The 12175-nt window shown below is 46.4% G+C and overlaps 1 protein-coding gene and 1 non-coding gene across 2 annotated transcripts; both read left to right on the top strand.

Moving 5' to 3' along the window:
• The first annotated feature begins 6869 nt into the window (after positions 1-6869).
• Positions 6870-10851, top strand: Rpl23 (ribosomal protein L23). Its single transcript, XM_057775361.1, has 5 exons — positions 6870-6917; positions 7383-7466; positions 7784-7912; positions 10214-10327; positions 10433-10851. Exons 1-5 carry the CDS (start codon positions 6905-6907, stop codon positions 10513-10515), a joined length of 423 nt encoding a protein of 140 aa, XP_057631344.1. The 5' UTR covers positions 6870-6904; the 3' UTR covers positions 10516-10851.
• LOC130878875 (small nucleolar RNA SNORA21) lies at positions 7502-7636 on the top strand. The gene has a single exon (XR_009057492.1). It is a non-coding gene; the product is annotated as a small nucleolar RNA SNORA21 (small nucleolar RNA).
• Positions 10852-12175: the final 1324 nt, after the last annotated feature.

The raw sequence follows: 12175 nt of genomic DNA, 5'->3' as shown, positions 1-12175 counted from the left end.
AAAGGAACGAGCGCGCTCTTCAGCTGAGAGGAGGAAGAGGCGAGAGCCTGGGAGGTTCAAGACAGGTGAAGTCATGTGGTGGTCATTTTGGAAAGGAACAAGATGGACATACTTGGGCAGAGGTCTAGGAACACTAGACAAACCTTTGAGAGGTGGGAAGAGTGACACAAACGTGCTTTTTCTCAACAACACTCAGCTGCTGGGTGCAGTCACAGAGCAATCCTGTAATTGAAGTTACGTAGTTTGTAGACTGACAAGGAAATACATCCTAAGGTTCACAGTGAACCAGGCAGGGCGCCAAGCAAGGATTTTGGAGAACACAAAGGATGCAAAGTGATCCGGTACTCAATAAACGCAGAGTCCACCTGGACTTGGGGTGGGCGAGACGACTCAACAGGTAAAGGTGTTTGCCACCAGACCTGATGACCCGAGTTCAGTCCCTGAGGCCCACGCAGCGTGAGGAGAGAGGCAGTTCCCACAGCTGTCTTTAGGCTTACATACACACACATGTGCGCGTGCGCGCTTGCTTTATGTGCAATTCAAACTATTGAACAAGGTATGTGTTCCACGTAAGAAGTACTCCAAGCTGGGCAGCGGTGGGGTATGCTTCATAATCCCAGCACTCGGGAGGCAGAAGCAGGAGGTTCTCTGTGAGTTCAAGGCCAGGTTGGTCTACAGAACAAACTCTAGAACAAGCTCCAAAGCTACATAAAGAAACCCTGTCTCAAAAAACAAACAAGCAAAACCAAAAAAATAAAAAAAGTTCTCTAAAATCAAAACGCATAGAGAACATCTAAGACACATCTTTGATGATGAAATCCAAGACTGCACTGAGGGTTTAGGTCATGCTAGGCCAGTGCTCTAACAGATTTTTACCCACATAAATGTAGTCTTCACCCCAATCAAGGAAACTTCTATTTGCAATAAAGACCATTACAGAAAACACCACCAATCAAAATGCAGAGTTGTGGAGCCCAGGCCTAATGGATTCAATCCGTCTATGTGTGTTTATTGAGTACCGGATCACTTTGCATTCTTTGTGTTCTCCAAAGTCCTTGCTTGGCGCCCTGCCTGGCTCACTGTGAACGTTAGGATGCATTTCCTTGCTACAAAACAACTCCTACACCTAGGTCTCAGGGAACATGCAGAAGAGGAGACGAGAGATTGATTGTAAGAGTCAGAGGACCAGGGAATTTGCCGTGAGATTGTGTCTCCTCGTAACATCAGAAGCTACATCCATAAAGTCTCACCAACATGACCACCCAAAGGTGAGCTGAACAAGGACAACACCAATGAATATGCCAAACTGGACAGGGAAAACCCCACAAGGCCTCAATACTACATAAAGAATGTCAGAGCCGGGCGGTGGTGGCACACACCTTTAATCCCAGCACTTGGGAGGCAGAGGCAAATGGATCCCTGTAAGTTCGAGGCCAGCCTGGTCTACAAGAGCTAATTCCAGGATAGGCTTGATAGCTACAGCAAAACCCTGTCTTGAAAAAACAAACAAAAAACAAACAAAAAAAAAATAAGAAAAAGAAAAAAGAAAAGAATGTCAGGCAATTGAGTAAAGCTAGAAGCAGGAGAGCTGGTTCTCACCAGGGACCTATAACAATTGGTTGTCCAGTTCCAAATGGTAAGTCTGAAAACATGTGTACAAATAACATCATATGGGTGAGACAGGTTATATTTAGAAAAATAAATGTATATACAAATATACATATGTATGCAATAACAATGGAAAAAAGAGGCAATGATTTTCAAAGGGAGCAGTATATGGGAGGGTTGGAGGGAAGGAAAGGAAGCAAGAAATGTAAGTTCCAGGGGCTGGAGAGATGGCTCAGAGGTTAAGAGCATTGCCTGCTCTTCCAAAGGTCCTGAGTTCAATTCCCAGCAACCACATGGTGGCTCACAACCATCTGTAATGGGGTTTGGTGTCCACTTCTGGCCTTCAGTCATACAGACAGAATATTGTATACATAATAAATAAATATTTAAAAAAAAAAAGAAATGTAAGTTCCAGTCTTAAACAAACACATATCGCTGAAAGGCTGGGCTTTGTGGTACACATCTGCAATCCCAGCACTTGGAAATCAGAGGCAGGAGGACCAGGAGTTCAAGTCCAGTGAGTTTAAAGCCAACCTGGGATACATGAGACTCTGTCTGGAAAAGGGGGGGGGGGCAGTTAGTACACCTTTAATCTCAGCAAGCTCCGGAGGCAGAGGCAGAGGCAGGCAGATCTCTGTGAGTTCAAGGTCAGCCTGGTCTACAGAGCCAGTTTCAGGACAGCCAAAGCTACCCAGAAACACAGTCTGGGGGCGGGGTGGACATCAATGACCGTGGACCGGAATGTCGCAGGTCCCGAGTCAGATTATTTTAGGCTATCTCATCCCCTAAGTAGAGGATTACCCTTTAATTGCAGATGTCTATGAATGACCTAACATCCTTGTGACTATTAGGTAAATCCTTCTGGAATGTAGGAACACCAATCAAAGGCTAAGAATGTCATCAGAAAACATTCCAGCACTATCCAAGGGGTTTCCCACTTTGACATCACTCACCTCCCTGGTGTTTTCACCAATTCCTTTTTAAAATGTATTAGGAGCAGGCATGAAGGCACATGCCTGTAATCCCAGGACAAAACAAACATACAAAAAAAGCCTTGATTTATGTTTTTTCTTTGTGTTTTTTTGTTTGTTTTGTTTTTTTCGAGACAAGGTTTCTCTGTAGCTTTGGAGCCTGTCCTGAAACTAGCTCTTGTAGACCAGGCTGGCCTCAAACTCACAAAGATCCACCTACCTCTGCCTCCCGAGTGCTGGATTAAAGGCGTGTGCCACCACTGACAGGTTTTGTGTTGGATAGTTTCATGTCAACTTGACATAAGCTAAATCACCAGAAAGGAGGGGACCTCAATTAAGAATAAGGCTTCATCACATCAGGCAGATCTATGAAAGTTCAAGGCTACCCTGGTCTACAGAGTGACTTCCAGGAAAATGTCTTTATAAGATCAAGCTGTAGGCAAGTCTGTCGGGCATTTTCTTAATTAGTGACTGATTGGGGATAGCTCAGCCCATAGTGGGTGCTGGCAGGCCTAGTTCTATGAGAAAGCAGCCTGAGCCGCACATAAAGAGCAAGCCCGTGAACAGTACCCCTCCATGGCTTCTGCATCAGCTCCTGACTCCAGTCCCTGCCCTGCTTGAGTTCCTATTTTGACTTTCTCCAGTGATGTAGAACCCTGTCATCCACAACTTGCTTTTGGTCATGTTGTTTCATCACAGCAATAATAACCCTAAAACAGCCGGGCGATGGTGGCGCACGCCTTTAATCCCAGCACTCGGGAGGCAGAGGCAGGCGGATCTCTGTGAGTTCGAGACCAGCCTGGTCTACAGAGCTAGTTCCAGGACAGGCTCCAAAGCCACAGAGAAACCCTGTCTCGAAAAACCAAAAAAAAAAAAAAAAAAAAAAAAAAACAACCCTAAGACAGTGGCTAACACATTTAATCCCAGCACTCGGAAGGTAGAGGTAGGTGGATCTCTGTAAGTTCCAGGACAGCCATCCTGGTCTATATAGTCAGAGGTACACAAAGAGACCCTGTCTCAAAAAAAATGTGACATTCGTTCAAATCCCTTGCTGTTGAAGGAGCTGCGGGCCTCATTTTTCATTTATCACCCCTGTGCTCGGTTCCTAAGATCTCTCTTCCCAACATAATGGTTCTCAACTGATTGTGGAGAAAATACCTTGTTCCAGGACAGTCAGGGATATACAAAGAGATTCTGTCTCAAAAAAATTAAGAGACCGGGTGATGGTGGTGCACACTTTTAATCCCAGCACTCAGGAGGCAGAGGCAGGTGGATCTCCGTGAGTTCAAGGCAAACTTTGTCTACAAGAGCTAGTTCCAGGACAGCTAGGGCTATTACATGGAGAAATCCTGTCTTGGAAAAAAAAAAAAAGCTGAGCATTGTGGCACAGTTCAATAATCACAACTATCGGAACCAAGAGGATTACATATTCAAGTCCTGCCTGGGTCACAGAGTGACCTCAAGGCTATATGGACAATTTATGGAGCAAATTATGTAAAACCCTGTCTTTTTTGAACTAGCTCTTGTAGACCAGGCTGGCCTCGAACTCACAGAGACCCACTTGCCTCCTAAATGCTGGGATTAAAGGCATGTGCCACCACAGTCCAGCTTCCCCCATAGGTTTTTATATTTGAATGCTTGGTTCCTAGTTGGTGGGGAACTGTTTGGGGAAGGATTAGTGGGTGTGGCCTTGTTGGTGGAGGTGTGTCCCTAGGGGTATGCTTGGACATTCTAAAAGCTCCTACCAAGCCTAGTTAGCCTCTTGTTGCCTACCTCCAACTTGTGGTGAGATGTCAAACCTCAGCTGTCTCAGGTTCTCATGCTGCCGCCGTGCTTCCTACCATGGGAGCCATGCCATGAATTTACCCTCTGATCGGGAAGCCAGCCCCCGCTTAAACCCTTTCTTTTATAATTCGCCTTAGTTATGCTGTCTCTTCATAGCAATAGACAGTAACTAAGACAGGGGGGAATCAGAGGAAAACTTTATGGAATTGGTTCACTCCTTCCACTTTTTTTTTTTTTTTTTTTTTTTGGTTTTTCGAGACAGGGTTTCTCTGTGGCTTTGGAGCCTGTCCTGGAACTAGCTCTTGTAGACCAGGCTGGTCTCGAACTCACAGAGATCCGCCTGCCTCTGCCTCCTGAGTGCTGGGATTAAAGGCGTGCGCCACCACCGCCCGGCCACTTTTTTTTTTTTTTTAATTTTTTTAAATGATTTATTTAACTTTATTTCATGTGCATTGGTGTGAAGGTGTCAGATCTTGTGAAACTCCAGCCCCACTCCTTCCACTTTTACATGGGTTTTAGTGGTCAAACTCAGTGGTCTGGCTGATGTGGCAAGCACCTTTATTCATGGAGAGGTCTTTCTGGCCATGATTTTACATAACACAGGCACAGACACACACACACACACACACACACACACAGAGAAATAAAAAGCAAAAAGAAATCCCCCCCCCCTTTTTTTTCCCAATATTTGGGACTGGCCCTAGAATCTTGCTTGGCATTTGTTCCACCACTGAGATATACCTCCAGCTCTTTTTCTTACTTTATATTTTCAGACAAGGTCTTTCCATACTTCCTAGAGTGCCCTTGAACTTGGGATCCTCTTGCATAGCTTCAGAATACGTGGAAATACAAACCTGGACCATCAGGACTTAATGTTTCCATTACAACCGCCTGTCCTGTCCACCTTCCAAACCCCTTACTGTTCTTTTTTTTCTTTTTTCTTTTATATACGTTGGTGTATGTCTATGTGAGGGTGCCAGATCTCCTGGAACTGGAGTTACAGATAATTATGAGCTGCTATGTGGGTGCTAGGAATTGAACCCAGGTCCTCTGGTAGAGTGCTCAGTGCTCTTAACCGCTGAGCCACCTCTTCAGCCCCCGCTTACTGTTCTTTCTTCACAATTCTTTGTTCCACTTAATAAACTACTGCAATTTTCAAAACTATTTCAGTTATTTAGTATCTAATACCTGCCACCAACCTCTATCCTAGCAGATGGTAAAATATATAAAGGCAAGAACAAGGTTCTTGTAATCTTGTAAACCCCTCATGTAATCTGCTAATCTGCTGGCCTAAGTATTAGACACATATTTGAATGAGTGTACCAACAGAAGGAAAGAGGCCAGGAAAATGGGGAGAGGTTGAGGCAATGAAAAGGGGGTGATTAATATTAATGAATTAAAACATGTTCTTTTTGATTATATGAATTATACTATATTTAAGCTTTATTTAGAAATTTGTCACATCTATAAGATGCTTCAAAGCCAACCGTTCACTGATAGCTGTGTACACTGTCATTAAGAAAAAGTATTGTGCCGGGCGGTGGTGGTGCATGCCTTTGATCCCAGCACTCGGGAGGCAGAGGCAGGAGGATCTCTGTGAGTTCGAGGCCAGCCTGGTCTACGAGAGCTAGTTCCAGGACAGGCACCAAAAGCTACGGAGAAACCCTGTCTCAAAAATTCAAAAAAAAAAAAAGAAAAAAAGAAAAAGTATTGTGCCGGGTGATGGTGGTGCATGCCTTTGATCCCAGCACTTGGGAGGCAGAGGCAGGTGGATCTCTGATCTGTGAGTTCGAGGCCAGCCTGGTCTACAGAGCGAGTTTCTGGACAGCAAAAACTGCTAAGGCTACACAAAGAAACCCTGTTTCGAGAATCCGGTGGCGGGGGGGGGGGAAGTATTCTTTCTTCACTTTGTTTTTTTAACAAATAGAATGTAATGATACCAAACACATGGAGCGATTTGTAAGCGCTCTGCAGCCATTGTTCCACAACCTAAGGAAACCATTCTGAGCTCGCTCTTTCCCCAGCTTTGTTCTTTGGGAACCCTTACAGAGCAATTCGTTTTTATTTATGTAGCTATTTGTTCTGAAAAATGACCTCATTGGGTAACTCAGGCTGACGTCGAAATCGCAGAATTCTCCTGCCTCAGTTTCCCAACCCTAGGATTACCAGAGTGTACCACCAGGCTAGGTGCACGAATTATTTTTGAATTCCCGGTATCCGGAGACGTGCTTAGCAACGAAGCTCAAAAGAAGCGGTTGGGCCAATTAATAAAGTCAAGAAACAACGTGTCTACGTCTCCAGTTACTTCCGAGGTCGCTGGAAAGAGAACCAAACCCATTTGTGCCTACAAAATGAAACCACAGCTTGCAGCGCCCGGATGCCGCGAAGAGGCCCAGGGTTGTGCGTCATTCAGCTGCGACACTGCGGAAAGAGGCGGGTGTGAGCAGGTCCGGTCACGTGGCTGACTGGGCGGGGCTTCCAGTTCATATCCCAGTGTCCCTTGTAATTACTTCCTTTTTGACTCTTTCCGGGCATTCAAGATGTCGAAGCGAGGTGAGCATTCGGGTTTCGGGGGGATCCGCTGGCATCCGCCGCACGGGGCGCCCGGTCTCTGTTGTGGCGACAGCAACGGGCGGCGGTGGTGCCTTGCCGTCCTCGGGCCGGAGAGGGAGAGGATGGGCGCCGCGGAGACTTTAGAAAGCCCCGGGAGGAGGGCGGCCGTGTTGGGGCCTTAAGCTGGCAGGAGCGGAGCGTGGGGCTGGACGGTCGCCCCGCGCACGGCTGCAGCAGTGACGTAGCCGTCGGCCTGGTTGGGGCGGCTGATGCGATCCCGCGCCTTTCCCGAATGTAAAAGTTGAGGCGAGAATGGAATCGTTCCATCCCCTTACCCTCGACAGGAGGATGGTCATATGGGGGGCAGCTGGGGATAGGCTAGTCTTGCATAGTTTGGGGCTGTGATGGGGACTAGGAGCCCTGGAAACAGTGGCCATTAAGTCTTGTGTCTTTCCCTCCACGCAGGACGTGGTGGGTCCTCCGGAGCGAAATTCCGGATATCCCTGGGTCTTCCGGTAGGAGCTGTGATCAACTGTGCTGACAATACAGGTGAGGCCTGGTGCTGTGCCTGTCGCAATCCCCCCCCCCCTTTAAAAGCACTCAGTGGGCCTTTTGCTAGTGACCCACTGAGCCGTCAAGAAGGGGCAGAGTGAAAACACCACTTTTGGGTGAAGTGACAACATGGTGTGTTGCTTACTTCAATCGGTGTTGTGACAAGATACTTGGGAAAGACTGCTCGCCTGTTTAGTGAGTGAGGGGCTTGGGGAACATTTAGGACTCGCTTTTGTTTCTTTTGGCTTTTTGAGGCTGACCCCAAACTGGCAATGCTGCCGTCTTTTTGTTTACATTTGTTTTATTTCCGGTAGGAGCCAAAAATTTGTATATCATCTCTGTGAAGGGAATCAAGGGACGACTGAACAGACTTCCTGCTGCGGGTGTGGGCGACATGGTGATGGCCACGGTTAAGAAAGGCAAACCAGAGCTAAGAAAAAAAGGTGAGTGCTAAAAGCAGTTGGCATTCTCCGTGTGGCGGAAAGGGAGATAAATTTTTGTGGTCGCCAAAAGCCTCTACGTGACATTACGTTCATAGACTGTTGATCAGTGCCTCTCCCTGCTGTTTGGGGACCTTTTGAGACGATGTTTTAAATGTTGAGCTGGGCCTCGGGATTGGGTTTACAGGCACGGGACCAACTGCTTTGGTTTATGGAACATCTCGTCGTTTTCCTGGGCAGGTTCTAATGCAGGCTCACTGGCAAGGTTTATCCGTGCACATGGTCATGCTGATCGGTGTGTTGGTGTGCAGACGAGACAAGCACAGCTTTAAAGGCTCCTGTCACCACGGGCATGTTTCTTTTTGTGACAGCAACAAACAGGGAGTGATGGACAACCCTAAAAAGTGGCGCACGCCTTTAATCCCAGCACTCGGGAGGCAGAGACAGGTGGATCTCTGTGAGTTCGAGGCCAGCCTGGTCTACAAGAGTTAGTTCCAGGGCAGGAACCAAAAAGCTACAGAGAAACCCTGTCTCGAAAAATCAAAAAAAAAAAAAAGTGTTCCCATGGGTATGAATTAAAAAGCACAAGTCTCCAAACCCCCCACTTGAGCGGTCTGACTTTAGAACTCTAGAATTTCGCTGTAGACCTGGCTGGCTTTCATTCAACTCGGTTTCCCAGCTGCTGGATTTAAAAACACCTGCCACCAAATTAATGTTCTTTTTTTCCAGGGAAGTTCTGCAGGATAGTACAGATATGCCATGTGGGGTTGTGATGTTGTATTACAGTAACAGTATTGCTGGCTGCGGTGGTGTTACATGCCTTTAATACAATTGCTTGAAGGCAGAGACAGCGGATCTATGAGTTTGAGGGCAGCCTGGTCTATAGAGCAAGTTCCAGGACAGTCAGGGCTACACAGAGAAACCCTGTCTCAAAAAAAAAAAAAAAAACAGCCAGAAAAAAATGAAAGGACAGGGTTTTTTTGGTTGTTGTTGTTCCCCTTCATACTTAAGGGAATGGTGGACCAAGGGCTGGTCCTCTTCTCAGAACACGTCCAGGGTCTGGTTGGTGGCTCTGGAAGCTGTCAGGGAAGAGCAGAGCACATGCCCCTTTGTGGGTCAGATGACAGCCAGATGCACTGTTGTCTGCACCACTGGTGGAGACACCTTTAGTTAAGAATCTCCAGTGCCTTTGTAGGTGGGTGTCAGGTGGGAGAAAGGTAGTCAGAATGTCTGTCTTTGGTGGGAATTTAGTCCTATTCTAAAGAGATAACCTCGAGCTTAGTTCTAATTATACAGTAAAAATGGGAGCCAGACTAGGTGGCAGAGGACTTCATTCCAGATGTTCTGGAGAATTAGGCAGAATGGTTCTGAGTTTCAGACTTGCACAGGCAACTCAATGCTAAGAGCATTTGGCCTGGTGTGCAAGGCCTTGATCCATTCTAATAAAGCAGTTGGGGGTATAAGAAACCCAGCTTTTAGGCTTTGAAGAGATGGTGGTTCATATTATGTGTCCTGTCTGTTGTCAGTAAGGTCCCAGAGTTATCTGGGTTTGTTTTTCCTTGTGTTAATGGACATTACCACATGGTGACTGCTCTATACAAATAAGTAATTAACAGGTGCTTAATGCCATTGTTTTCAGAGGTGGTTAATGGGCAGCCTGGGATAAATCAAAGATTAAACTTTGTAAGTAGGACTTCATCACTAGGCAAAGTAACAGAATGGGTGGCGTGTCATTTCTGCACACAAAGTCTAAGAAAACATCTTGTCCTTAGTAAGGAGTAGTGTGCTGTCACTGTGTGCTGGGCATCAGTTGAGGGGCTAGGGGTAACACATCAGACATAGTAATGGGTTCTCTGGGTATGTTATCTGTGTAGACAAATAACATTTTTACTGCCTGCACTTAATGTTTGCAGGGCAAGCCCTCTAAGAGGCTGTTGTGGTTACAGGCGTGTGGGCACGTCCACCACATCTGATGGTATGACGTGCTGTCAGAGTCACACCGCATCAATCACCCTTGCATACAAGGCAAATGCTATCAACTGAGCACTGACTTCCTGTGGTCCTAGCTTGCTAGATAAGAGGGAGAGGTGTAGTAGACAGTGTTTAAGTTTATATTTTGGAATTATCCTTGGGAAGGAATACCTATTTCTACACAAATATGATGGCTGTTAAAGGGTGGTGGGTTGCATTGAATCTTGGCCTTGCGGTAGGTGATGGGAGCCTAGTGGTGAGAGACGTTCCGTGGAGAGGGCTGCGTGCTAGGGCTTCACTGGGTAATGACTACTGCCCTGTTCTTCTCCTTAGTCCATCCAGCCGTTGTAATTCGACAACGAAAGTCATATCGAAGAAAAGATGGGGTGTTTCTCTATTTTGAAGACAACGCGGGGGTCATAGTAAACAATAAAGGCGAGATGAAAGGTAGGCAGTTCCCAGCATCGCCTGTGTCTTGGGCTGGGTGATGCACTCTGTTCTGGGAACATCAACAAGGAGCCCTCTGTCTAACCTGTCTTCTGTTCTGTGCAGGTTCTGCTATCACGGGCCCAGTTGCAAAGGAGTGTGCGGACTTGTGGCCCAGGATTGCATCAAATGCAGGCAGCATTGCGTGACTCTCCAGTGCATTTGTAAAATAGATTCATTAAAAGGTTTTCTTGACACCTTCACCAATGCCAGCTTTGTAGATGGAAACTGCTGAATGCCAACTCTGTGTGTGACCTTCACTTACTTACTTACTTACTTACTTACTTACTTACTTACTTACTTTATTTATTTATTTATTTATTTATTTATTTATTTATTTATTTATTGTTTTTCAAGGCAGGGTTTCTCTAGCTTTGGAGCCTGTCCTGGAACTAGCTCTTGTAGCCCAGGCTGGTCTCAAACTCACGAAGATCCACCTGCCTCTGCCTTCCGAGTGCAGGGATTAAAGGCTTGTGCCACCGACACATGACGTGACCTTCACTTTCTATCTAACTTTTTTTGGTTTTTCGAGACAGGGTTTCTCTGTGGTTTTGGAGCCTGTCCTGGAACTAGCTCTGTAGACCAGGCTGGTCTCGAACTCACAGATCCACCTGCCTCTGCCTCCCGAGTGCTGGGATTAAAGGCGTGCGCCACCACGCCCAGCCCTCTATCTAACTTTTGTGAGGATTATCCTTAGAGGCTGGAGCTGGATCAGCTGTAAAGAGCACTGGCCCTTCTTTCAGAGGACACAGGTTCAAATCTCAGCACCCACATGGTAGCTGTAACTCCAATGGTGTGTCAGTGGTACTAGACACACAACATGGTGTGCAGGTGAACATGCAAGCAGAAATGTGTGTGTGTGCAATAAATTCTTTCTCTTGAGTCCCTAAAACAGAAAGGTGAGTTCTGTCTTCTAACAGATGACCTATGTGAGTGCACTTCTAGTGAAGTTACTGGTTAGTGCTTAGTGCCCTAGCACCCTGCAGGCCATGCATTGGTGTTTCGCCATGGGTGTCTCGTTCCTTTGAATTGGAATTAGAGTTGTGTGCTACCATGTGTTGTGTGCTTGGAATTGAATCCTGAGTCCTCTGGAAGACCTGAGTGAGTCTAATCTACACCTCACTGTGCTCTCTCTTTTTTTTTTTTTTTTTTTTTTTTCTTTAAAGAATGGGGAAGTAAGCCTGGCGGTGGTGGCAGCACTCGGGAGGCAGAGGCAGGCGGATCGGATCTCTGAGTTCTAGGCCAGCCTGGTCTACAAAGGGAGTTCCAGGACAGGCTCCAAAGCTACAGAGAAACCCTGTCTCGAAAATCCAAAAAAAAAAAAAAAAAAAAAGAATGGGGAAGTAGCCTAGGTGGTGGTAGCGGCTTATGCCCTTAATCCCCATGCTGGGGAAGGAGATACATAGTAAACAAAGGTTATGGTAAACAACTAGGCCTCAGAGGCCAGCCTGGTGTATAGAGCTAGTACCAGGACAGGCTCCAAAGCTACAGAGAAACCCTGTCTTGAAAAGGAAAAAAAAATGGGAAAGCAGTATCCATACAATGATGCAGGGTATTTTTCTGTAGTTTTTGAGCCTGTCCTGGAACTAGCTATTATATACCAGGCTGGCCTTATCCACCTGCTTATGCTTCCCAAGTGCTAGGATTAAAGGCATGCGCCACAACTGCCTGGTGAGACTTGGGAGGGTGGGGGTAGATGGACGACAAAGTCTTAGTATATGTAGCATGTTTTTGCTGGGGTTAAATACCATGCCCAGCCTAAAATTTTTCAGGGTCTATATGTGCTAGACTACCATATTTGTACAGTGC

The sequence above is a fragment of the Chionomys nivalis genome, chromosome 7, assembly GCF_950005125.1.
Source record: "Chionomys nivalis chromosome 7, mChiNiv1.1, whole genome shotgun sequence".
NCBI lineage: Eukaryota > Metazoa > Chordata > Mammalia > Rodentia > Cricetidae > Chionomys > Chionomys nivalis.
Note: the sequence above shows the minus strand (reverse complement) of the source record. Positions and strands in the feature narration are given on the sequence as shown.